This window comes from Cervus canadensis, chromosome 1, assembly GCF_019320065.1.
Source record: "Cervus canadensis isolate Bull #8, Minnesota chromosome 1, ASM1932006v1, whole genome shotgun sequence".
In the NCBI taxonomy this organism is placed as follows: domain Eukaryota; kingdom Metazoa; phylum Chordata; class Mammalia; order Artiodactyla; family Cervidae; genus Cervus; species Cervus canadensis.
The window spans coordinates 101,036,831-101,063,557 of NC_057386.1; the positions used below are offsets into that span (position 1 = coordinate 101,036,831).

Consider the following 26,727-nt stretch of genomic DNA (forward strand, 5'->3'; position numbering starts at 1 on the left):
CTCGTCAGATGTAAGGCAGACCGTCGCTTCGCACTTCTAAACGCCATCTATACTTCCAACGCAGCTTTGGGAATTTGCTTCGGTGCCCAATGCTCGTTACTCTGTCCTCTTTGCGCCGACTTAGTCGTCCCGGCCAGCATCAAAGATGGCATCCAAGCCCACAGCCTATCCTCTGCGCACGCTCTGCTAGCCTCCACGTGTCCACTCTCGATGCCCGTCCCCCAGGTTCCACTCTAGCCGCCGCGTTCAGTGGTGGCCACCGCCCGCCAATCGCAGGGCAAGGACGCCGCCGGCCCCGCCCAGTGGATCAGCTGAGGGATCTGCGATGTCTGTTGACAGCAGCGGTGGCTGCGCGGCCGGTTCCGGGTTCGGCGCGGGGCGGGGGGTAAGCTGGCGACGGGCGCGGGCGTCCGGCGGGACGCTGGGGAGGCTCGCGGCGCGGGCCGCAGCGGCGGGGCGCGGGCGCCGAGGAGGAGCGGCAGGCCGCAGCCTCTGCCCTTGCGGTCCGGGTCTCACCCGACGTTTCCCGGTCTCGTCAGATGTGAATCCGATGGAGCGGCCGGGGGAAGGCGAGCAGCCGCCCCAGCAGCAGCCTTGGGGGAGGCTTCTTCGCCTGGGCGCCGAGGAGGGCGAGCCGCACGTCCTCCTGAGGAAACGGGAGTGGACCATCGGGCGAAGAAGAGGTGCGCGGCGGCGAGCGGGCATGGGAATCGTGGGACGGGCGGGGGACAAGCCTGGGGATGGGTCAGGGCACGGGGGCGGGGACCAGGGACCCGGGATGGGGGTGGGGGACGGGGACCGAAGGACAGAAGCCGGGGGCTGAGAGCGGAATCCTGGTGATAGGAGCAGGGCGAGACCGGGCCCACCAGGCTATGGGAGGCCCCTGGGCGGGGCGCATTCTGCCGTCCAGTTTTTCCAGTGGAATGGGCTTTCGTGTAACAGCTGCCGTGTATTCACTTAATGGTCTGCCCAGTCACTTCTGAGTGCTTCATTCAGGTTATTTAATCCTCCCTACAAATTTATGAAGTAGATATAATAATTTATCCACGGGAATGCAGTCTTCCCAAGTTTATTACTACCCAAAGCATCTTCTCTAACCTTAATAGAAGCGAAATTAGAAAGCAAAGCAGAAGGAACACTGGAAAATCCACAGATAGGTGGAAATTAAATAACATTGTTAAAGAAGCAGTGGGTCTAAGAAGAAATCAAAAGGGAAATTAGAAAATATCTTGACATAAGTAAAAATATCATATGTGAAAATCGCTCAGTCGTGTCCAACTCTTTGCGACCCCATGGACTATATGCATGCATGCTAAGTCGCCTCAGTCGTGTCCGACTCTGTGCGACCCTATGGACAGCAGCCCACCAGGCTCCTCCATCCACAGGATTCTCCAGGCAAGAATACTGGAGTGGGTAGCCTTTCCCTTCTCCAAGGGATCTTCCCAACCCAGGGATCAAACCCAGATCTCCCGCATTGCAGGAGGATTCTTTACCAGCTGAGCTATCAGGGAAGCCCCAAACTATAATGTACCAAAACTTAGGGGATGCAGATAAGCAGTGCTTATCTGTAAACCACTGTGCATAGCTGTAAACCACTACATTAAAAAAAGATCTCAAGTCCCAGCTCTTAGAATAGAGTTGCTCAATTATTTGTTGACTTAATGAAAGGGGAAGCTAAGGACTTGAAGAAAGTCACACAAGTAGTGAGAGGAAGAGTCCTCACCCTCGATGCTTACTGCCTCTAGACCTCTGATAATTTAACCTCCCTTGTAGCTTTCATACTAAGAGTGCAGTGCACTGAGGCCAACAAAAATATTTTGGTTTTATGCAAATGAATAAATTGTGACTCTGGGACTTCCCTGGTGGTGCAGCGTCTGAGACTCCGCACTCCCAATGCAGGGAAACTGGAGTTCCATCCCTTGTCAGGGAACTAGATCCCACATGCCGCAACTAAGAGTTCACATGATGCAACTCAGACCTGATGCAGCCAAATAAATAAATAAATATTTTTAAAAATGAAAATAATACATTGTTATTCTGACTTTATACTTTAAATGAGAGAGAATGAGAAAGATTACTACTTAAAAGCAAGTATTTTTTGGCCTCATTTTACCCAGTACGATGTACCTGTACCTGTTTTTCTGTTGGGGTCTTTTGGGAAACAGTCTTAAACCCCAGCATCAAGTTATTTTTTTTTACAACTTTAAAAATATTTATGCATTATTAGAAACTTTTCAAGATGCATTAATTGGTGTAAATGGATGTTTGATGAAGAGCAGAAGCCCTGGAGACCGCCACCTCCAGGCTCACCATGACACCAGCAGAAGCAGCAGCACCACCAGCACAGGACAACTTATTCTGGGTTAAAAATTTACGTTTCAGTGCCTTTGTACCTACTTCATAGGGTCACTGTGAAGATTAAAGAAGCCTGGCTAAGAGTTAGCACTTAATGTTAGCCATTGTTATTATAACACAACACTATAGTATCACTTTACATGTTAATACAAGGAAGCTCCAATACTTTGGCCACCTGATGCGACCAATCATCTACTCACTGGAAAAGACCCTGATGATGGGAAAGATTGAAGGCAAAAGGGAAAGAGGGCAATAGAGGGTGAGATGGTTGGATAGCATCACTGATTCAGTGGACGTGAACTTGGGCAAACTCCGGGAGATCGTGAGGGACAAGGAGGCCTGGTGTGCTGCAGTCCATGGGGTTGCGAAGAGTAGGACATGACTTAGTGACTGAACAACAACAGCAAGGAACATAAATATGTAGTTGAGCTGATTCTATCGAAAGTCCTTTCCTTAAATGTATTAACCTTTCCAGCAAAATATAGAGTTTAAAAGTCTGCCCAGGCCTCCATAACAAAATACCACAGATCAGGAAGCTTAAACAACAGAAATTTATTTCTTACACTTCTAGAGTCTAGGAAGTCCAAGATCAAGGTGCCAGTCAATTTGTTTCCTGATGAGAACTCTTCTTCCTGGATCCCAGAGAGCTGCCTTCTCTTTCTGTCCGCTCCTACTGGACCACGAGACCTGTGGTGTCTCCCTCTTATAAGTACCTCAACCCTCTGAGATTAAGGCCCCACCCTAATGATCTTATTTATCCTCCACAGTCACTCTCTCTAGATACACTCACTTTAGGGGATAGGGTTTCAGTGTATAATTTTGGGGGGCACACAGGTTATAGAACTTGATTATTTTAAAACTGTTACACACCTGCTATGTACAAGGCATTATTTTGAGAAAAAGGGAGAGCTGAGTTGATGTGTAAGGGGGAGTGGGAGTCCTCGCCTTCCCAAAGAGCTCCCCATTCTTGGGGAGTGACAGAAATGCATACCAGCCATGGAGAGATTAACCAACTGAAAGACAAGCGCAGAATATTCCAGTTCTCAATTGGAATGCTGATGTTCTGGCACGGAGAAGCCTATTAAAACCCCACTCCAGTGCCACAGTGACCAGCCAGCTCTGGGGCTGTGAGACCATCCTGCTGGTTTTGCCCAGTGTAATAGGACAGTCTTGAGCACAGGTGAAATTCACCTCAGATAAATGTAACAAAATACTTCCCATAATGTGGAGTGTTTGGGCAAATAAAATTTAAGGTTTATGGAACCTTAAACACTTAGTCAAATTTGCCCCTTTTAGGTGGTCAGTGAGTTTTGAGAAATGGAGGCACCACTACCATCAAGATACAGAACATTTCTATCACCTCGAAAGTTCCTGTTGGTCTTTTGGAGTCTGTCCCTGCCCCTTCAACCTCAAATCCTGACACCCACCTATCTGATTTCTCTCCCTGTAGTTTGGCCTTTTCCAGAAGACCATCTAAAGCCATCTAAGGGGAATCACACATTATCGCAACACTGTCTTTGGGTCCAGCTTCTTTCTCTTGGCTGGTGCTTTTGAGGTTCATCCTTGGCAGTTATGTGTATCAAGTGTGTTCCTTTTTGTTGCTGGGTGGTGTTCTGCAGTGTGTGTATTAATTCATCACCAGTTGATGGATACTTGTACTGTACTGCTTCCCACGTTTGGTTATTAAAAATAAAGCTACTGTAGGGAATTCCCTAGCTGTCCAGTGGTTAGGACTGTGTGCTTTTCCTACTGAAGGTGCAGATTCAATCCCAGGTTGAGGAATTAAGATCCTACCAATTGCAGGGCATGGCCCCAAAAACAATAAAATAAAGCTACTATAAACCTTAGTAGCTATGGTGCAAACCTATCATAGGCAGATTAGTGACTTGGTATTAAAACACTCCTGAAAGCATTTATTCTTTTGATTTTAGGAGAGAACAAAGTATTTGAGGGTTTCCCCCTTGGATTTAATGAGAATACAGTGATTGTATTCAGCTATAGATACATCCCCGTTTTGTTTTAAATTTTCTTAAACATGTACGTGTGCCTGTGATAACTCACTCAGTCATATTTTTTGTTACTCCGTCACTGCTTCAATTTTGTGACCATTTATGAAACCTTAGATTACACAGAAGAAATTCAGGACTACGATACTGAAGATATTTAATAAGCCCCTTAGGTTTTTCTTAAAGTTCTATAATACTTATCAGGTTGTCTGCATACATGTGCATATTGTAAAAACATCACCATGAAGCAGTTGATGTGTAGCTAGAGGTGTTGATGGGGTATATCCTCTGGGTAATGAGGAAGCAGAAAGGTTCAAGACATAGGCCCTTTTCCCTTTGGATTAACACTTAAATGTTTTGTGGGTCTTGACTTCTGGTCGTATGATATCACTAAACCAAGTGTAGTGTTTTGCCCAGTACCCACAATTGTATTCCCCTTCTCTGCACACCTCCCTCTCTGTTTTAGGTTGTGACCTTTCATTCCCTGGCAATAAATTGGTCTCTGGAGATCACTGTAAAATTACAGTGGATGAAAAATCTGGTCAGGTATCACTGGAAGATACCAGGTAAGCTCTTTCTGAACTTCTTTCCTATTTCCTCTTGTAGCTTCAGGAAGGCAACTTTAGCCAGTGACTGCAGAGAAGAGACATAGGCCCACTTTCTATAGCTCAGAAGACTGCTCGGGTCTCTGGGTATTGGGAGATATATTTTCTGGTTTCTAGGATGGGCTACTTAGTGACACTGGTACCTGTGACAGTTCTTGAATATTTTCAGATTAAAGCAAAAATGTCTCAGAACTAAGACTTAAAAGGGAGTGATACATTTTGGGTGTTTACAAACATATGCAAGTTAGACTTCCCCAAATCAAGAAGTTTTTGAATCAGTTCTAATGAGATGGATGAAACTGGAGCCCATTATACAGAGTGAAGTATCCCTTTCTTTTTTACTATTACACCACATAAGTAGTGTGTAAAAGTGAAAAGCTTTCCAAATTGCACTCACCCACTGAAAATGTATACACATTTATTTTGTATTAATGGGATTATGCTATTATACTGTTGTAATAACCAAAAGCTCAGTAGCTGAAAACAACAGAAATCTGGGATCTTATAGGCCTGGGGGCCCAAAGTCCACCTCAGGTCTCATTGGTGTCAGCTCTTTCTGGAGGCTCTAGAGGGAAGCTGTCTTCTGTCCCCGCTTCCAGAAGCCACTGCCTCCCTTGGCCGAGGTGGCTGGAGGGTCAGGGGTGTTCCATGCAGAAGGAACAGCAGCTGCAGAGGCCCAGAAGCACCAGCAGGAAGACCCCCATGTCCATGCTGGAGAGACCAGACGTTAGCCTGAGAACAGTAAGGAGTCACTAAGGGGATTAACCACCCCTTGGAGAAGGAAATGGCAACCCACTCCAGTATTCTTGCCTGGAAAATCCCACGGACAGAGGAGCCTGTAGGCTACAGTCCATGGGGTCGCTGAGTCGGACACGACTGAGTGACTTACCTTTCACTTTTTAAGCAGAAAAGTGAAATCAGGCTTTTGGGTTAAAAGGAGCTTGAGGGTGGATCTTGAGAAGAGCCTGGCAGCAGAGCCGTGGCCGTGCTGAGACAGCTTTGCGGGTCTCTGTAAGTGGGCTTTTACTGGGAAGGCAGCCCAGCCTTCCGGGGACCCTGCTAGCTGCTGAGGACTCGGAAGAGAGACGGTGTGACAGCACCGCCCGCACTATTTACTGTCTGGCCCTAAACAGAAATCTAGGGTAGTGGAAGCCTGCTCGGAGGCCAGGCTAGAGCCTCTTCCTCCCTGGGGGCCTTAAGAGTGCAGCCAGGGAGTGAGTGCCCACAGTTGGCTAAGGGGGAGGAGGCTGCTCAGGGGTGCTCTTCCCCTCAGTGGCAGTCTAGCCTCTGTCCACTCAGGAGGCCCTCCTCAGGGAGGCCCCGCCTGTCCCGTCTGACTCAGGCTTCTGTCTCTCCCAGTAGTACCCGCTGCCCTCCCACCCAGCAGGGTGGTCCCTGATTTTTTTTTTTTAAATATTTCTTCACTTATTTTAGACTCTGCTGGGTCTTTGTTGCTGTACCAGGCTTCCTCTAGTTGTGGCGAGTGGGGGCTACTCTTCCTTACTGTGTGTGGGCTTCTCATTGCAGTGGCTTCTTTTGTTGTGGAGCACGGGGCTCCTCCGCTTCTATCGTTGTGGCACACAGACTCTAGAGACCGGGCTCAGTAGTTGTGGTACACAGGCTTAGTTGCCCCGTGGCACGCGGAATCTTCCTGGACCAGGGATACAACCTGTGTCCCCTGCATTCACAGCGGACTCTCAACCACTAGACCACCAGGGAAGGCCCATGGTCCCCGATGAACTGGAGTGGCCTCCCGAGCGCAGGAAGCACGCTGTTGTCCTGTCGTCGGTAGTTGTGTGTTGATTTGCTTCTGCCCAGAGCCTGTCTCAGGGCTTCCCAGGTGGCACTAGTGGTAAAGAACCTGCCTGCCAGTGCAGGAGACAGAAGAGATATGAGTTTGATCCCTGGGTCATGAAGATCCCCTGGAGGAAGGCATGGCAACCCATTCCAGTATTCTTGCCTGGGAAATCCCATGGACAGAGGAGCCTGGCAGGCTGCAGTCTACAAGGTTGTACAGAGTCGGACACAACTGAAGCGACTTAGCACGCAGAGCTTGTCTCATGGTGGGCATCGGTGCTCATGTGAGGAATGAACTGAGGGGCTGAGGCTGCTGGAGCAAGGGGTAGGTCTGTGGACGGAGTCTGGTGCGGAAGCAGAAGAGAAGCTGGAAGTCAAAGCACCTGCTGCTGGTGGATTCTAGGGCTTCACCAGGAGGAGAACATGAGTTTGGAACAGTAGAGACGTTCAAACACTTGACGACGACATTTGGCTGTGAGTGACAGAGCAACAGGCAAGGTTTTTCTTGAGAGAACTGTAAGGTGGCACAAATGTTTATATTATTCCTAAGGGTATTTATCATTTTCAAAGTGGTAGGGACTTCCCTGGTGGCCCAGTGATTAAGTCTCCACACTTCCGGTGCCAGGGGTGTCAGTTCAGTCCCTGGTTGGGGAATGAGATCCCGTGTGCTGTGCACCACCGCCAAAAAACTTACTGAAATTAAAAAAAAAAAAAAGGTAATATTGAACTGCTTTCCTACTGGTTGTAGAAAAGGAAACTTTTAACTCCAAGTTATTTTAAGTAAGATAAATTCCATCTTGTTGCCCTTACAGTGCCAATGGAACTGTCATTAACAAGCTGAAGGTTGTTAAGAAGCAAACTTGCCCTTTACAGACTGGGGATGTCATCTACTTGGTGTACAGGAAGAATGAGCCAGAACACAGTAAGAGGGGGGTTTCCTGGGCTGGACCCACAGGTGAGGTGTGGCCGGGGCCCTGCGACAGCTGGAAAGCACTGTGGGAAGAGGCTTATTGAAGCCAGTATTTCCTGAAGGAATGTTAGCTTCCCTGCATCCCTTTTGTGTTTATGTGGATTCTTGGTGTGGGTAGTGTCTGTTGAAGAATGGGAGTGTTGGCCTTGCAGTTTCTGAGCCCCAGCCATTCTTCAGAAATGCCACCATGGTCATGAGCCACGGGTCTCAAAATGGTAGCCAAGGAGAAGTGAGTGAATGGGGAGAGGTGAGCTGGCAGAAAAAGACGTCTAAATTGAGAACAAGACCTAGAATGGGGACTGGAGGCCACAGATGGCTCTGCTTTGGGACACTTGATAGTAGACAGCAGAGGTCAGACAGCATTCTACTGGAGCTTGTCCTGATCTGAGCACCCACGTTTGTGTTTGTGGAAGAAGAATGATGCAGGACAGAATTAGGGAAGTCCTTCACATGGTGCCCCCAAAATAGGAAGAAGGGGGCGGGTGTTCCCCAGGTTGTCCTCAGCATAGTCAAACCCACCTGTGGCCACACAGAAGGATATCGTGTCTGCTTCTGGTGGTTTGACATAAGCGAGGCATAGACTCATCCCTCCTTGCTGCTCTGCTTCCCTTAGTCAGCCTCTTCATGCCAGATGAGTTTCTTGAGGCTTGTTTATTTTGGCTTTGGTTCAGATGTTTGGGATCACTTGCTTTAAATTCCCTTAAACTGGCAGCTGTGGTTACTAGCTGAGAAGTCAAAATAGTCGACAAGGACAAAGTGACTGTGAGGTAATGGGAGGGAACAGAAGAGAAATGTGAGTTCTCACCTGGCATATGACTGACAGTGCTCTGATTTGGTTAATTTCTTTTAGACGTGGCATACCTCTACGAATCTCTAAGTGAAAAGCAAGGTGTAACACAAGACTCCTTTGGTAAGTGGGATTTTCCAAGAGGAGTGGGTGTGTGTAAAGTGGGTCCGTGTGTTGACTGTCTCCGTCAACAGGAATAGCTTGCCTGAGGCGGTGGTGCCCATCTGTGCCCTGACTGTATTTTCCTCCTGCTCCTTCTGTGCTCACAGAAGCTAATAAAGAAAATGTGTTCCACGTGACCAAAGATACCTCAGGTGCAGCGCGAGGTGACGATCCTCAGGATCCCCAGGTCCTGCTGTCGTCTCCCGCCACTCAGGTGTGCTTTGAGGAACCACAGCCATCAACGTCCACGTCGGACCTCTTCCCCACGGCCTCTACCTCTTCCATGGAGCCCACCTCTGCAGGCCGAGGGCCTCCCTCCAGCTCCAGTGAGAATGGGGGTCTCGGGGCGGTAGCTACAGTGCTTTCTATTCACTAGTCCTGCCCTGTGTTGTTACAGAGACAGACAAGCCTCTGAGGAGTTCAGAGGTGGCGTCAGGCATCAGACTGTCAGTAGTAAGGTTTCTGCAGCAGTTACCGTCTTGCTCCATCCTCAAGAGAAAGCCTAGGGATAGGGGACTATAGCAGTGTGGTACTTTTTACAGGTTATGTAATTCATATACTGTAAAAATCTCATAGAATGAACCCTTCCAGTTTTCTGGTTTTTTAACAGCATCTTGTGTCACCTGCGCCTCGTTCGAATCAGTGACACTTCGATCTGCTGTCTCTTCTTCTGAGGCAGGTGAATCAGACTTTCTTGTTTGTCCCTCTCACAGGCTCCAGAGGTGCAGACGTCTCTCCAAAGGGGTGTGGTCCATCTGTGACAAGTGATGAAATCTCCAGCTTCCCTTCGACTCTCCCAGACAGAGAGGGGGCTTCCTTTTCTCTTTCGGAACCCCAGGATCAGGACGATTTGGAGCCTGTTAAGAAGAGAGTAAAAGCAGGTCAGAATCTTGAGGTTTCATGTAACCTCAGGGCCCCAGCAGGACCATCTGATCTGCACCTGTTGAGGCCCCACTGTCTGCCAAAGCCTGAGGATGCTGTCTTAGGCTGACAGCAGATGGCAGCCTGGGCCCTTTGTTTCCTGTTTGTACCATTGGGATTGAATTGTGTTTACTGTCAGGGTATGCTATCAGTCTGCAAACAGCATACTTTTCTTTTCTGGCTTTGCTGGGTCTTCGTTGCTGCACAGGCTTTTCTCTAGTTACAGCAAGCAGGGCTACTCTCTAGTGACATCTGTGGGCTTCTCACTGTGGTGGCTTCTCATTGCCGAGCTCAGCCTCTGGGGCTTGCGGGCTTCAGTCACTGTGGCTCTGAGGCTCCAGAGCACAGGCTCGGTAGTTGTGGTGCACGGGCTTAGCTGTTATGTGGTATGAGGGGTCTTCCCAGATCAGCAACTGAACCCATGTCTCCTGCACTAGCAGGCGGATTTTTTACCACTGAGTTACCAGGGAAGCCCCTGGAAACTGTATTCTTGAGTTGCGACTCTGTCCTGATACAACAGCCAATTTTTAAGAGTATGTTATCTTTAAGTGATAGTTTGAAACTTCACACTAAAGACAGTTTAGAGAAAAATCTATGCTTTAAAAGCCAAAGTTAAAAAGATTGTAAAAAATGTTTGGGAATGTAGTTGGTAAGACAGTAGTTGTAAGGCAGACCTGAGGGCCGCCCGTGAATTGGAGCAGTGTGATGGGAAGGAGGATGGGCCTTAGAAAGAAACTGTATTGTCTAGTGTATTGAGTGGAAAATGAGTTGATTGGCCTGGGAAGCTGTGGAATGAATTGGCAACAGATACATTCAATTCAGTTCAGTTCAGTCACTCAGTCATGTCTGACTCTTTGCAACCCCATGGATTGCAGCATACCAGGCTTCCCTGTCCATCACCAACTCCCAGAGTTTACTCAAATTCATGTCCATTGAGTCAGTGATGCCATCCAACCATCTTATCCTCTGTCGTCCTCTCCTCCTCCCACCTTCGATCTTTCCCAGCATCACAGTCTTTTCAGATGAGTCAGTTCTTCACATCAGCTGGCCAAAGAATTGAAGTTTCAGCTTCAGTATCAGTCCTTCCAATGAATATTCAGGACTGATTTCCTTTAGGATGGACTGGATGGATCTCCTTGTAGTCCAAGCGACTCTCAAGTCTTCTCCAACACCACAGTTCAAAACAATCAATTCTTCGGTGCTCAGCTTTCTTTTTAGTCCAACTGTCACATCCATACATGACTACTGGAAAATCCATAGCTTTAACTTAGATGGACCTTTGCTGGCAGAGTAATGTCTCTGCTTTTTAATATGCTGTCTAGGTTGGTCATAACTTTCCTTCCAAAGAGTAAGCATCTTTTAATTTCATGGCTGCAGTCACAATCTGCCGTGATTTTGGAGCCCCCCCAAAGATGTCTCTCACTGTTTCCCCATCTATTTGCCATGAAGTGATGGGACCAGATGCCATGATCTCAGTTTTCTGAATGTTGACTTTTAAGCCAACTTGTTCAGTCTCCTCTTTCACTTTCATCAAGAGGCTTAGTTCTTCATTACTTTCTGCCATAAGAGTGGTGTCATCTGCATATCTGAGATTATTGATATTTCTCCCGGCAATCTTGATTCCAGCTTGTGCTTCATCCAGCCCAGCAATTCTCACAATGTATTCTGCATATAAGTTAAATAAGCAGCATGACAATGTACAGCCTTGATGTACTCCTTTCCTGATTTGGAACCAATCTGTTGTTCCATGTCCAGTTCTAACTGCTGCTTCCTAACCTACATATAGATTTCTCAAGAGGAAGGTCAGGTGGTCTGGTATTCCCATCTCTTTAAGAATATTCCACAGTTTGTTGTCATCCACACAGTCAAAGGCTTTGGCATAGTCAATAAAGCAGAAATAGATGTTTTTCTAGAACTCCCTTGCTTTTTCGATGATCCAATGGATGTTGGCAATTTGATTTCTGGTTCCTTTGCCTTTTCTAAATCAAGCTTGAACATCTGGAAGTTCACGGTTCACGTACTGTTGAAACCTGGCTTGGAGAATTTTGAGCGTTACTTTGCTAGCATGTGCGATGAGTGCAATTGTGCGGTAGTTTGAACATTCTTTGGCATTGCCTTTCTTTGGGATTGGAATGAAAACTGACCTTTTCCAGGCCTGTGGCCACTGCTGAGTTTTCCAAATTTGCTGACATATTGAGTGCAGCACTTTCACAGCATCATCTTTCAGGATTTGAAATAGCTCAACTGGAATTCCATCACCTCCACTAGCTTTGTTCGTAGTGATGCTTTCTAAGGCCCACTTGATTTCGCATTCCAGGATATCTGGTTCTAGGTGAGTGATCATATCATCATGGTTATCTGGGTCATTAAGATCTTTTTTATATAGTTCTTCTGTGTATTCTTGCCACCTCTTCTTAATATCTTCTGCTTCTGTTAGGTCCAAACCATTTCTGTCCTTTATTATGCCCATCTTTGCATGAAATGTTCCCTTGGTATCTCTAATTTTCTTGAAGAAATCTCTGGTCTTTCCCATTCTATTGTTTTCCTCTATTTCTTTGCACTGATCACTGAGGAAAGCTTTCTCATCTCTCCTTGCTCTTCTCTGGAACTCTGCATTCAGATGGACATATCTTTCCTTTTCTCCTTTGCTTTTGGCTTCTCTTCTTTTCACAGCTATTTGTAAGGCCTCCTCAGACAGCCATTTTGCTTTTGTGCATTTCTTTTTTGGGGGGATGATCTTGATCCCTGCCTCCTGTACAGTGTCACTAACCTCCATCCATAGTTCTTCAGGCACCCTGTCTATCAGATCTAATCCCTTGAATCTATTTGTCACTTCCACTGTATAATCCTAAGGGATTTGATTTAGGTCATACCTACCTGAATAGTCTGGTGGTTTTCCCTGCTTTCTTCAATATAAGTCTGAATTTGGCAATAAGGAGATCATGATCTGAGCCACAGTCAGCTCCCGGTCTTGTTTTTGCTGACACTATAGAGCTTCTCCATCTTTGGCTGCAAAGCATATAATCAGTCTGATTTCGGTGTTGACCATCTGGTGATGTCCATGTGTAGAGTCTTCTCTTGTGGTATTGGAAGAGGGTGTTTGCTATGACCAGTGCGTTCTCTTGGCAAAACTCTTATTAGTCTTTGCCCTGCTTCCTTCTGTACTCCAAGGCCAAATTTGCCTGTTACTCCAGGTTGCCTGTTTCCTGTTTCCTGACTTCCTACTTTTGCATTCCAGTTCCCTATCATGAAAAGGACATCTTTTTTGGGTGTTAGTTCTAAACAATCTTGTAGGTCTTCATAGAACCGTTCAATTTCAGCTTCTTCAGCATTACTGGTCAAGGCATAGACTTGGATTACTGTGATATCAATGGTTTGCCTTGGAAACGAACAGAGATCCTTCTGTCGTTTTTGAGATTGCATCCACGTACTGCATTTTGGACTCTCTTGTTGACTATGATGGCTACTCCATTTCTTCTAAGGGATTCTTGCCCACAGAATCCAGTCCAACAGTTGGCAACAGATACGTAAACAAGTATGTAAAAATGAAGCCATTTTTAATTATCAGAAATGAAAAATTATATAAGAAAATTCTAATATGCTATTTGACTGAACAGACTATTTAAGCATAATAATATACATACAATATACTGAGCCAATAATTGTGTTAGAATAATATTGGGAAGGCTACTCAGAGGGCAAAATCCTTCTCTGTTTAATGGATATCAGGAGATGATACCTAAAATCTTCAGCCTAAATGTAGCGTGACAGTCCAGAAACACAGAGGCTGGGAACAAAAGAAACAGCTAAAAGACACTATTAGGAAGAAAGAAAGCCCTTTCCTCAGAGGAGGTGGGGATGGTGAAGGTGAGCAGAGGCTGGGGCAGAGGGCTGCTGCTTTTGTTTTCTTTTAAATATTTGACTTTTTAAATCATGTTTCTCTAATAAATTAAAAATTATTCTGTGATATAGAAAAATTAACACACACCAGCAAAAAAAAAGATTTTAAGCTCCTGGTAACATTTTTAAAATTTAATTATTTTTTAATTGGAGTATGGTTGCTTTACATTATGTTGGTATCAGCTATGCAGCAATGTGCATCGGCTATTTATGTACATACATCCCATCCCTCTTGAGCCTCCTTCTTACTCACCCCCCACCCCGTCCCACCCATCTGGGTCACCACTGAAGCACCCAGCTGAGCTCCCCATGCTACATAGCAGCTTCCCATTAGCTATTTATTTTATATATGGTAACATGTAAAATACATCAATGCTACTCTCCCAGTTCGCCCTACCTCTCCTTCCCCAACTGTGTCCACAAGTCTCTCTAGGCCTCTGTCTCTATTCCTGCCCTGCAAATAGGTTTATCAGTGCTCCTGGTAACGTCTGATGGTCTGTATTCTCCAGCACTTTGCTGTATGAATATATGCATATGTTTTTTTATTGAAGCAAAAATGACTTCATACACAAATGCTATTTGACAACTGGCCTTTTCTCTTACCTATGTATCCTGAGTGTCTTCTTATGCTATTAACTGTTGTAAAACAAAACTTAAATATACCAAATTATGAGACTTATTTTGAACCTTCTTAAAAATGCCCTTTGAAATACACGGAGGACGGGGTCTTCTGTCCACAGTTTAAGACATCTATAAATCCAAGAGACGTGTTGCCTCCATGGTCATGACGGTCAGAATGTGTCCCTTCCCTTGCAGATGGGGAGCCAGACCTTAACCTGCCCATACTGGTCACAGACCCTGGCAGAGACCCTCCCTCTGCCCTCGACGTCAGAGCTGAGGCCATGAAGCCAGACAAGATGGAGGAGACACTCACGTGCATTATCTGCCAGGACCTGCTGCATGACTGTGTGAGGTGCGCCCAAGTGGGGTCCTGTGGGAAGCCAAGGGTGGGGCGGACCTTAGGGTCAGGTCAGGGGCTGCACCCCCTGAGGGTGCCATAGACATTTTCCTTGTATGGCCGACAAGCCAGAAACCGGGCCATTGACTGAAGCTACAGAGGAGCCTGAGAGACTGAGGTGTGGTGGCTCTGACCTCGGGTTGGCCTCAGGAGGAGCAGGAGAGCTGCACCGAGGGCTCGGTATCTCCTGGCAAAGGAAGCTTGGTGGTTAGCATGGAGCAAGCCTCCCAGAATGGAGATCACTCCTTGCTTCCCTGTGGGAACTTGGAATTAATCTGTCTGAAGTTCAGCTGAAATGCGTGTCCTTTCCACCCACACCCTGTGTCTCCACTCTTCCTCCCTGGTCCTCCCTAGGGTGCCATGTGACCTCTAGTTTCTTTTTTTTCTCTCTAGCTTCTTGTAGTTGACAGGCTCAGAGTTAGAGCAGTTGAGGTGGGTGCCATGTTTTTGCGCAGGGACTATTTCTCCAGCGGGTTTTGGAAGGCAGGTGACTTCCCCCAGCATCAGCTGAGGATGCAGGCCCCCCAGCAGCAGACCTCACACATGGTGTGGATGGAATGCCCAGGAAGCACAGCCTCGAGGCCCTGCTGAGGCAAAAGAGCATGAGGGCTGGGGATGGGCAGTTGGCTCATTTTTCTGTTTTGCACCCGAACCTCAGTCTGAGCAGGGCCATTTCCTCCTCCGAGGAAAGATGCAGCATGACCCTGGGTCCTTGCTCCTCACGCCCCAGGCCAGCCGTGCCCCTGGGGCCTTGGCATCCGAGGGGCTGCTGTACTTGCTGGGGAGACCTTCGCCCACGAGTGCCCCCAGGCCTCTGAAACCCGTCGTGTGCCCTTAGCCTGCAGCCCTGCATGCACACCTTCTGCGCTGCCTGCTACTCGGGCTGGATGGAGCGCTCTGCCCTGTGCCCCACCTGCCGCTGTCCGGTCGAGCGCATCTGTAAAAACCACATCCTCAACAACCTGGTGGAGGCGTACCTGCTGCAGCACCCAGACAAGAGGCGCAGCGAGGAGGACCTGCGCAGCATGGCCGCCAGGAACAAGATTACGCAGGACATGCTGCAGCCCAAGGTCAGGAGGGCCTTCTCTGACGAGGAGGGCAGCTCCGAGGACCTGCTGGAGCTGTCGGACGTGGACAGCGAGTCCTCGGACGTTAGGTGAGCCCTTTGGGCCTGGAGTGGGGTGGGCGGCCCCAGTCTGACCGCCCCCCAGGACCTGCTGGTCCAGGCCACTGCCGAGGCACAACCCGGCAGTCGTGTTGCCTGCCTTCTGCCAAGCATGACACTCATTCAGGTGACCGTGGTGAGGCTTGCTCACTGCCCTGCCTCCTGTGATAGCCTCTTTTTTCTCTTTTGTTATGCAGTGGAACATTTATTCTATTTTTTTGTTGTTTATCTGTATTGTTTTCCAGTTTTTTAAGATGTAACTGACATACAGCCTTATAGAAGTTCAGGGTGTGTAGCATAATGCTTGGGCTTAATTATTGTGAGAGACTGACCACAGGAAATGATACTCTGATTTGCTGAGTCCTCAAGTGCCTTGATTCACCAGCTAATATAAATACCACATAAGCACACTCACTCTCCACAGCTTACCTAGTGAACACACGTCCTAGAGTTTCACTTGCGTTACTTATCATCTGTCAGGGTATTATTGCAGAAAAGCCACAGCCACCTGGTAGACAGGATGCAGCCCTAGGAGACCTGATTTTATCGCTGATGTCTCCTGACTTAGAAGTCCAGGGTGTGAATTTTTGTGTCGAGGCCATAATATTTAAAAAGACAACCCCCCACCCCCAGTTTGTCTCTTTTCACAAAATTTAGCACATAATGTTCAAGCAAAAAGAAAACCAAAAATCACTTTAGTGTGAAGTTTTTATTATATATTCATCCAGTCATACACACGTGTAGTCATACATAATCTTTTTCTTTTTTTTTTACCATTTAAGGCATTTTTTGGTAATATTTTTTTGAATCCTGGGACAAAGCCTCAATGCACATTCTGTGTTTACAGTTTAGTGCACATGTCAAGTTATTTCTTGGAGACAAGCATGCAGAAGTAGGATATTCGTGTCAGGAGTCTCAGTGAGAGGATACCTTGCTGTACTTCTGACGTCTGTCATCAAATGCCTGCTGTTGAGTGCGGGTGGCGGCACTCCCCAGGGTGTGCGGAGGGACAGCAATGATCCCCGAGACACTCGGGGTATTGGGACAGGCAGGTAACTTATTCCCATTTACATGTTTTTCTTACAAACATGGCTGAGCATCTTTTCAGCATTTCTGCCTTTTCTAGTCGTGTCTTGCCTGTCCTTCCCATGGGTGGCAGACTTGGGCAGGTATCCTCTGACTGAGACCAGAGGGGAGTCCACATGTGCCTTTCCTGAGGATTGTGTTTTACCGTCTGCAGGTTTGAAGGCTCAGCTGAAGAGCAAACAGCTGAAAGCCCCTGTGGACAGCGGCCTCCAGCCCTGGCGCATTCTCAGATTTTAATGAGGGGAATGGTGTGCACTGGGTGGCGTCAGGCCTACGAGAGGGCATCCTGCCCAGTGTGGGGACAGGACGGCTCCACCCCAGGGGATGGCTCAGGGGGGCGAGGGGCAGGCAGGAGATGTCTCCAGACCCCAGGAGTGTCTGAGGGAGAGAGCGCTGGAGAAGTACGGGAAGAGAGGGGCTGGGAGGTGGCAGGGAGCAGAGCCTTCGACTGCTGCTCTGCAGGGTGAGTGTAGGGGGTGCCAGTGCCAGACGAGGGCAGCTGTCCTTGCCCTTTGCACACACCAGGCCCAGCAGCTGATGCAGAGCTGAGACATGGAGCGGGGACGAGGCCCGTGAGCTGGGGTCTGGGTCTTGGCTTGTCATTCGGGCTGGGGCTGTTGTCGCTGCCCTCAGCCTCACACACCAACCAGAGTGGCTGTCCTCTCAACCCCCCGAGCTCTGTGCTTTTCTTGCAGCCAGCCGTCCATCGTGTGCAGACAGTGCCCTGAGTACCGCAGGCAGGCGGGGCAGCCCCTTCCCTACCCAGGGCCCGGCAGCGAGCCAGGGGCACCGCAGGCCCCTGGGGATGCACCATCCACATCCGCCAACGTCACGGCAGGTGAGACGGCCACTCCCTCCTTGCTGTCCTGACCGTTCCGGGTGTAGGTGGTGCTTCTGCTGGCTCTTCTCTGCTCGGATAACTCATTGCTTTTCATGAGCTAAGAACCAGATAATCAGCTCTAATTGTGGATCTCTGCTCTTGAACACACAGTCCTAATTCTGACACTTACCCTACCCCACCCCTCCCCGCTACTACCTTGGGGCAGTCAGCATGCCCTGGGATGCTTGCCAAAGCCGAAGTGACCATCACACATGGGCCCCTCCAGTGAGGGACTGGGCTCTTTCCAGCAACAGTACATGATGTTACCAGAGCTGCCCTGAGTTGTCTGTTCACTGTCCATTTCAGTGGGTGAGTTCCTAGGTGCCATTAAGAAACGGAAAGTGAACGTGTGGACTGTGGTTTGTGGCCCTACGTTGAAGGGCCTGGCCTCCTTGCCACTGTCAGCCTGAGCCTGTCTAGAGGCCACTGACCTCAGGATTGTGACGCAGAGCCACATTCTTAACTATCTGCCATGTGTGCTGTGCTGTGGCTCTCGGGGGTGTCCTTGTAGGCCCCTACAGGTGGGGATGGCCAGGGCGATGCGTGGAAGGCCCCATTGTGACCATGGCGAGTGCATAGACAGAGCCTCACGTGGTGCGTGAGTGACCAGGGGCCAGGCCACATTGACACAGCTCCTGGTGCAGAGTTAGCCAGCAGAGACTAGAGAAATCACTTTACTGTTTTATGATCTGTCCTTCCTTTACAGGAAATACTAGAAAACCTTCAAGTGGCCTTTGAAATCTTGCTCCAACTACTGAACCAAAAGATAGCTTCGGTCACTTCTCCATCGTTAAACCTTTTAGTTGGAGTGGTAGACCGTTACTTGGCTGTTAGGAAAATTGCCTGAGAGCTGTCCAGGCTTTCTTGTAGGTCTGTGTCCTCTCGTGCATCCTGTAGCTGCCCCTCCAGGTGTGGCTGAACCCTCGTGCTGCTGCTACGGCGCTGGCAGCACCAGCCTGAGCGGCCTGTCTGTCCCACAGCCCAGGACTACGTGTGCGCCCTGCAAGGAAGCCACGCCATATGCACCTGCTGCTTCCAGCCCATGCCCGACCGGAGGGCGGAGCGCGAGCGGGACCCCCGCATCGCCCCCCAGCAGTGTGAGTGAGGGTGTGGGTGTGTGTGTACACCGTCTGCCTGGGGCCCCTCCCCACCTCAGGGCCACTCCTATGTGTTCTTCCAGCCTGGTTTTCAAAGTGTCATGGCCTTTTGTGTGTGATTTGAGCTAAAGATACAGTTCTGTGTTTCCACCTGTGTCACCACGTATCCCTGCAGGACTGTGTTGATAATCTTATCTTTGGTCACCAGTTGATACCCGCCCCTGTCATACACACAGGGGACTCTCTTTCTAGATCCTGTATCTGACACGTCACCCCAGTAGTTCTCTAGTGTCTCATTTTATTCTATTCTGTTGGCTGCCCAGTTTGTTGGATCTCAGTTCCCCGAGCAAGGTTTGAACCTGGTCCAAGGTGTCATTTTAAAATCTAACAGCTGAACTACACGGCACATTAACAGTTTCCAGATGATGGTGAAAGTCGAGCGTGTCATTTATTTAATGGTTACATGAGCTTCCTCCTCGCCATGTGGCGTGACTGGTGCATGTGCTGTGTGTCCACAGGTGCCATCTGCCTGCAGCCCTTCTGCCACCTATACTGGGGCTGCGCCCGGACTGGCTGCCTCGGCTGCCTGGCCCCGTTCTGCGGTAATGCCGGCCCCACCACCCATCACCACCACCTTTCCTTGTTCGCTTGGTGCACTTGAGGCCAGTGGTGGGCTGGCCGTGTGCCTGAGCAGGCAAAGGCCACGCTGGTCGCCATGAGTTAGCTACTTTTTCCTGGAGGTCTGCATAGGTTTACAAGTGTCAGTGAGTGTTGGCTCCAAGCTAGCAGTAACAACAACAGGGGAACTCTGAGCCGTGCACAAGGACCACCCCCACTAAAAACACACGTCTGGACTTCACAACTCCAGACCAGGGACTGTGCAGACTGGACCATTTCTGGGGGGAGTGGAATAGAATGCCTTTTACTTTTTCTCTGTTTGAAATTATACTTCATCACAGAACTTTTTTTTAAATTAAACTTTCTATTTCATTATGGGATATAGCTGATTAACAAACAATGTGATAGTTTCAGGTGAATAGCAAAGGAACTCAGCCATACATATACATGTATCCTTTCTCCCCCAAATTCCTCTCTCATCCAGGCTGCCATATAACATTGAGCAGAGTTCCCTGTGCTATACTATAGGTCCTTGTTGGTTATCCATTTTAAATACAGCAGTGTGTACGTGTCCATCCCAAACTCCTTACTATCACCTCCCCCATCCTCCCCCCCCACGCCATGACCATAATGTCACATAACTTTTCATTCTTCATAGAATCCATAATGAATGAAATTTGGTTATCCTGTCAGGTGAACAAGTGCTTTCATAAAGTGTATATGAAATGGGTAATGCTGCTTCCCTCCATCCCAACAGAACTCAACCTGGGTGACCGGTGTCTGGATGGGGTGCTGAGCAACAACAACTACGAGTCAGACGTCCTGAAGGTACAGGCCAGGTGGAGGCCAGTGGGAGGCCTCCCAGGACTGTCCAGTGTTGTGACTCTGCATGTCTGTTGTGACTCTGCATGTCTGTTTACCCTGTATCCCCTCAGATAGGTATTCCTCCCTGCCTTTCACACTGAGAAGCCACAGGAATTGTGTTACACAGTTCCAGCTCCTGCTCAGCCTGCCCGTGGCAGGCCCGGGGGAGTGGCTGGGCTTTGGGTGGAACCAGGACTGCCCTCTGGCCCTCTTCATACATTTCAGGAGGCAGCTGGCTCTTCGAACTTCAGGGTTTAACATGCACATGCATCGCTTGCCAGGGGTCTTCCCTTCACCCCAATTATGTGCGGTATGACACCCCCAGGGCAAGGCCCTTCTCATCTGAACAGCACCTCCTCCACCCCACTGCTCTCTGGCTAGGTGTTCACAGGCACGCTCTTGTAGGTTTACACAGGCAGAACCAACCAGCTCCATGTGTCTTGAGGGCAGAGCCCACCCAGGTGTAGACCCTGGCTTCCTTGTCACATGGTCATGGGCCTGTCACCACACTGTGGCCGCTCTGGCTAAGATTAGGTCTCACTGCTCCTATGCTATAGGAATGTCTTTGCAGAATTTCAGAAAGAGAGTGCCAACTCTTACACTCGAGGTTCTAAAGCTAGCCTGCCCTTTGAGACTGAGAAGAAGCTCCTTGGTCGAAAAGTTTGTGCCTCTGTGTGTGGGTGTGATACCATGTCTGTCCCAGGCCTCCTGTTCCAACAGGCCATCCAGGCTGCCCAGCTGAGCTCCTGGAAGCAGGTCCCCTAACTTCATGCAACACTCACCCTCTGCAAGTGCCCACCACACTTAGGTGTTTTGGCTCTACCCACCTTCCAGGGCCTTTTATGACATGTCAATCCTTTTTGCCGTTTGTTTTTGTTCTTGATTTTTTGTGGGGTTTTTTTGGGTTTTTTTAATATTTATTTATTGACCATGCTGGGCCTTCATTGCTACTCAGGCTTTTCTCTGGTTGCGGAGACTAAGGGTTACTCTCTAGTTGCACTACATGGGCTTCCTGTTGCCATGGCTTCTTTCATTGCAGAGCACAGGCTGTAGAGCATGGGGGCTTCGGTAGTTGTAGCACATGGGCTCCGTAGTTGTGGCCCTATGGGCTCAGCTGCCACGCAGCATGTGGGACCTTCCCAGACCAGGGATCAAACCAGTGTCCCCCAACAATGCAAGGCGAACTCTCAATCACTGGACCATCAGAGAAGCTCCCTCTTTGCCATTTTAATGTTTCCTTCTCCAAGCTCATGTTTCTTCTTTTGCCCATTTGCCTGTTACAGAATTACCTGGCCACCAGAGGTTTGACATGGAAAAACATGTTGATTGAGAGCCTTGGGGCTCTGCAGAGGGGAGTATTCCTGCTGTCTGGTAAGCCTTGTTGTGCCTGCCTGCCCCCCACTGATAGTGGTGTTTTCCAGGGGCACCTCTGCCTCTGGCCAAGCGGTCCCTCCTGCCTGTCCACACACTGGCAGCACTGCTTGTTGGCTTTCCCGCGTTCACTCCTGCAACCTCTGCCCACCCTGGCAGAGACAGACAGAAAGGTCCTCTGGACATGACATGTTCCAGAGTCTTTTCTTGCACAGGAGAGGGAAGGGGCACAGCTGGTGAGGTGCTGGCCCCACCACTGGTCAGCATTGACATTCTAGGGCTGGTTGTCAGGGTCTTTGCTGGCCTCTCCCTCAGTGCATCAAGTGACTCAGTGAAGGCTTGCCCCCTCTCCGAGGGACACCTAGTGCTTTGTGAAATGTGAACTTTTGTCACTAATGGAGGGTGCAGAAAAATCAGTGAGTGATTTTTTTTTTTCCCTAACACATAAATTATTATCAAAGACTTGAAAGGTACTAAGTTATTTTATCTCACAGACACATTATAGTGTCTTGAGTTTTCTCTGTTGGGACAGCTCTATGTGGTTGGGTCTTAACTTCTTTTGCTTTTTAACGGCTATTTTTATAAGAATGATGTGGTTCACAAAGAAAACGTAAGTGGTATAAGAAAGTCTGAAGGATAAAGTGAAAATCATTGGAGATCCCACCACCTAAAATATACCCAGTCATAATACTTTGACAGCCACCCTTCTAAGTGCATGTACCCATGTTTGTGCATCATTTTCATAAATGAGATCTTGCCAGATATACTTTTAATAACCTATTCACTCAACAGTATACCTCAGACTCTTCCTACGTCAACAAAGATCTAGGCCTTGATTTTTTTTTTGTTATTACTTAGCATTCTGATACCGTCGTTCATTTAGCCAGTTTGTTACTAAAGGGTATTTAAGTTCTTTCCAGCTTTTCACTGTTTGAACCACCACTGAAGCTGTCAAGCGTGCAGTCCTGTAGGTTTCACAATCAGTCCCCGTCCCCACCCCCACCCCTAAAAAAAACACAGTTGTCCCCTTAGAATAATAAACAGGACTACTGTCACTGGCTTGCATGGTTGAGACATGCCCTGGGGCCTGAGTGCCAGCATCCCCTAAGCCCATCAGCTGAATGTTTGCTCTCTAGGTCTTGTAAATATGAAAGAGGCAAACGGTGGGATATTTTATCTGCCCATGTTTGATGATTAATGAAATTGAAAATCTTTTTCTTATATGGGACATATATATGCGTGTCTGTGTCCTTGGTTCATTTTTGGACTTGGGAGGTTATTTGTGTGATATCTTTGTTAATTAAGGGTACAACACATTGTCATTTGTGTTAAAAGTGATGTTAGTCATTTCTACTATTTCATTACTGTTTCATTAGTATTTCTCTTTTGTTATATGTGTTTCCATTGTGATGTATAAACTGGAGGCAGTCACATTTACAAATCCCTTCCTTTGTGCCATTTTGTTTTCATGTCATAGTTAGAAATAGCTCAAGAGAAGAATATTCATTCCTCTTAGTACTTTTTTAGATTGTTCTAAATATTTAAATTTTTTATCTAGATGGAATGATTTTGCTATAAGGAAATAAGTTGGCGTCTAGGTTGGTTTTGCTCTTGTTTTCCAAATGCCCAGCCCTCTGTCTCCACCCTGTCTATGGATCGGTGCATTAGTTCCCCAGCAGCGTGCAAGCCACGTCTGTTCTGCTGTGCTGCCCACATGATGCTACCCACTGGCGGGCTGCGCCTGTAAGAGGCTGTGTTCCTTCCAGATTACAGAATCACCGGGAACACCGTGCTGTGCTACTGCTGCGGCCTGCGGAGCTTCCGCGAGCTCACCTACCAGTACCGGCAGAACATTCCTGCCTCTGAGCTACCAGGTGAGGAGCCACCTGGCCCCTTCCAGGCCCACAGTTCAGTTCTGCTTGCGTGGGCTCCCACACTCTTTTCCAGTAGCTCAATACCCTGTGTGGGCCTTTGCTCTGAGTTCACAGCAGGGCCAGGGACACAGCCTGGTGGGTGGGGGCACGAAGGCCACGCTTTACTCAAGCGCCCCTGCCTGGTGCCTGCACAGGCTCTGGATTGGTGAGGCGGGTTCCTGAAACATGATGGCAACTGGCGTCATCTCATTTCTAAACTGGATTTTCAATTAAGGATTCTTTTCCTTTCCTGGAGAACAAGGAAGCAGACTATGAAGTGGGACAAAGCGTTGTGTGTCTCAGCTGCAGTGTCTCTTTGTTTCTCAGCTTAAATTCACTAGGCCAAGTCTGTAGACATGTGCATGACGTGTGTTCGTTTTTTTCTCTTCCCAGTGGCCGTCACATCCCGTCCTGATTGCTATTGGGGCCGCAACTGCCGCACTCAGGTGAAGGCCCACCATGCAATGTGAGTGTGCATGCAGGGTGGGGGCTGGGCCAGGCTGGAGGAGTGAGTGCAGAAAGGCAGACAAACCCGCGGTTTCCTAACAGGAACTGCTTTTCTTCAAATCTTTTGGCCATGTTGATTTTGAAGCTTTTAGGGATGTTCATGAAGTAGTCAGTTCTCTACTTAAAAATATACTATTTCAAAAAAAAAAATAAAAATTAAAAAAAAAAAAAATATACTATTTCATTAATAGTCGTCATGCTTTTATAAAGTCATGTAGTATATAAAAAAGTCATCATCACTTAGAAATTCTGCTCTTCCGTTATGTCATTTCATGAAATGTTGGCCCACACACGTTCATCTCCTTCTCCACCTCCATGTCCCCAGCCCACATGTTCAGGGCTGAGGGCTTTCCGAATCCGTGGCTGTGGTCACTGAGAACCATTTCCCAAGATCCAGGTGCGACGTCGCCCTGCACCTGGATCTACCTGTGGTGATGCGATGGCTAGAGCTCTCCCTGGGAGTTTCCCACAGGGTCTTTAGAGGCTGTTCATGTTGACATTCACGTCACCACGTGCGGTCGCCCATAGGAGTAGATCGGCCTCTGCTTTGAAACCATGAGGAAAGTGATCACATAAGTCAGTTTCATGGATTGATGCTGTTTGCGGTGACTGTGATCCCAAACAGTCATTAGAGATTCAAATTTAAGGAATTGGTTCAGGAGTCATCATGAGGACTCAGGTAAAGGCAGCCGCCCCTGAGAGAGTGATTCTGTAGAATAAAAATCTTGGTTTGTATTTGAGCATAAACTGTGTGGAAGAGCTCATTTTATTCTAAGAAAGAGATTTCACTGTAACAGGCTAACCTGGCTCTATTAAAGCATGGGGAAGGGGGGCAGCAAAGGCACCCTCGTATTCTCAGGAGGTCACCCATGGTACCTTGGGGATGCTCACAAGGCACAGGTCTGAGTTTCTGGAAATTACCCAAATGTTCCACTTATATTTTGCATTTAGAAAGGAGGGGTCACAAAGGAGTCAGACATGACTTAGACTAAACAACAACAAAGAAGGTTGCATGTGGGGTTAATGTCTTTGACTATGAGAAACATGCCCTTGCAAACCCCCAAGCACAGGGTCAGTGTCTCCTGTAGTGCCTTTGGGTGCAAGTACAGAATTCCTTTACTGAATGCATCTGTGATGCCCTCTCGTATGATTTGACTGTTTTTTCCCCACAGGAAATTCAATCACATCTGTGAACAGACGAGGTTCAAGAACTGAGCGTCCAAGGAGGCACCACGATGGCTCAGGAGTGTTGGCAGTCAGTGACACGTGTCTCAGAAAATACTGAAACAGACATTTTAAGGGCATTTCACAGTCCCCCCCTCAGGGGACACTGGGGTCTTGGCATAGGGCACTCTGGTGTGACCTTTCTTTTGTAGAGTGAGACCCTCTCAGTGAGAAGCCCCCCACCTGTGGCACCCAGAGCCCTGGGGCCGGAACAAGAGCCATCAGCTGTCCCCTGTGTATCTGTCCCACAACCACAGTCAAAGCAGAAATCTCTCTTCAAGAAGAGTGTCCTGGGAGAGGAAGGGGAGTTTGTCGGAAACACTGTGCTGTGAGGAAAGGGAGCACAATTTTCCAGCCACAGGACGCACAGCAGCTCACGTGTGTGTTTTCATAGCTTCGGTGCTCATCTCCTAATGAGACTTAAATATCACGAACTGTAGCACAAATGATATAATTTATATTTACAAATTGACTAAAATTGGAGACACTGATATTTGAAAGAATAAGCATATGTTTCTGTTTATGAAAAAAAATCATCAGACCTCCAGGACTCCCCAGCGCCAAGGGGGTGTTTGGGTCACTAACACACAGGACTCCTCCTTGGCACAACTGCAGTCCACCGAGCTGTCCGCCTTCACTTCTCCCAGCCTCGGGGCTGGGGTGGCCTGGGGCCAGGCTGCAGGTTGTCCCTGGTGACACCCCAGCCCGCCCGGAGCAGCCCCTTCCTGCCAATAGCTTCTGCGAGTCCTTAGCCTTTCCTCCTGCGTTGGGTTTGCCGTGTCATCTGGAATAATACTTGAAATTTTGTTGTTTAAAAAAAAATTTTTTTTTTATCATTTGTTAAAGCCACCCGTTTGTTTGCAAAATTGTACCTTTTTTGCTTCTTCTCAGGAATACGATTTTCAACTTTGTCTTGCTCTTGATACAGACTCTGAGAAGCAGTGCTCTGGGGAAGAAGGCCTCCTTCCCGCATTCTAATAAACACGCTGTGTCTGTTTCTCTCCCTGGCACCTTCATCTGTGTTGATTGTGATATGTTCCTTTGGTAGGACCACCTGTGGAGGTCACTGGTAACCTGCTTAACTAACAGAGTGTACCCCCGGTGGGGGGGCGGGGGGGGCCGCTGCACTTATTAGCCTCGCCTCCTGCCTCCCGGAGTGGGTGACCTGGGGGTGGGGCCAGGTCTGAACAATTGGGAAAAGGCATGTCTTCCCTGGGATCCACCAGCCCAAGCCTTAGCCTATTGGTCCCTGGTTAAAGCCACAGCTTTGTGTCTAAGCTCTGGCTCAGTTCATGCAGGCACGAGGCTGCCTTCCAAGCTTAGGACCTTGGCACATCACCCCCTTCACTTCGGACCCGGACCTCTCCTCCGGAAGTAAGAACAGAGATGCAGGACCCTTAGCAGATGTAGCCGCTTTTTTGGCTGAGGCCTAAACGTGCAACCTTCTCTGGACTACACTGGATCTGTAGGTGAAGGGAAGG

General features: G+C 48.3%; 1 protein-coding gene across 2 annotated transcripts; it reads left to right on the plus strand.

Annotated features, from left to right (window-relative positions):
* Positions 1-89: 89 nt before the first annotated feature.
* On the plus strand, positions 90-26,256 carry CHFR (checkpoint with forkhead and ring finger domains). Of its 2 annotated transcripts, XM_043488250.1 has the most exons (17): positions 249-385; positions 540-683; positions 4,828-4,927; positions 7,576-7,685; positions 8,584-8,643; positions 8,790-9,008; positions 9,396-9,563; positions 14,320-14,476; positions 15,360-15,677; positions 17,468-17,610; positions 18,633-18,749; positions 19,268-19,351; positions 20,125-20,195; positions 21,515-21,602; positions 23,369-23,476; positions 23,909-23,981; positions 25,195-26,256. In XM_043488250.1, exons 2-17 carry the CDS (start codon positions 551-553, stop codon positions 25,235-25,237), a joined length of 1,992 nt encoding a protein of 663 aa, XP_043344185.1. In that variant the 5' UTR covers positions 249-385; positions 540-550; the 3' UTR covers positions 25,238-26,256. The 2 variants fall into 2 exon arrangements, with proteins under 2 accessions (XP_043344179.1, XP_043344185.1); XM_043488244.1 differs by lacking the exon at positions 4,828-4,927 and having other exon boundaries at positions 90-385.
* The last annotated feature ends 471 nt before the right edge of the window (positions 26,257-26,727 follow it).

Bases quoted from the DNA above. Each gene is read 5' to 3' on its own strand.
- CHFR (XM_043488244.1), top strand. From the start codon at position 90: ATGCTCGTTACTCTGTCCTCTTTGCGCCGACTTAGTCGTCCCGGCCAG. The intron at 14,477-15,359 runs GTGCGCCCAAGT...GTGTGCCCTTAG, and splicing joins CTGCTGCATGACTGTGTGAG to CCTGCAGCCCTGCATGCACA. The intron at 18,750-19,267 runs GTGAGTGAGGGT...GTGTGTCCACAG, and splicing joins CCGCATCGCCCCCCAGCAGT to GTGCCATCTGCCTGCAGCCC.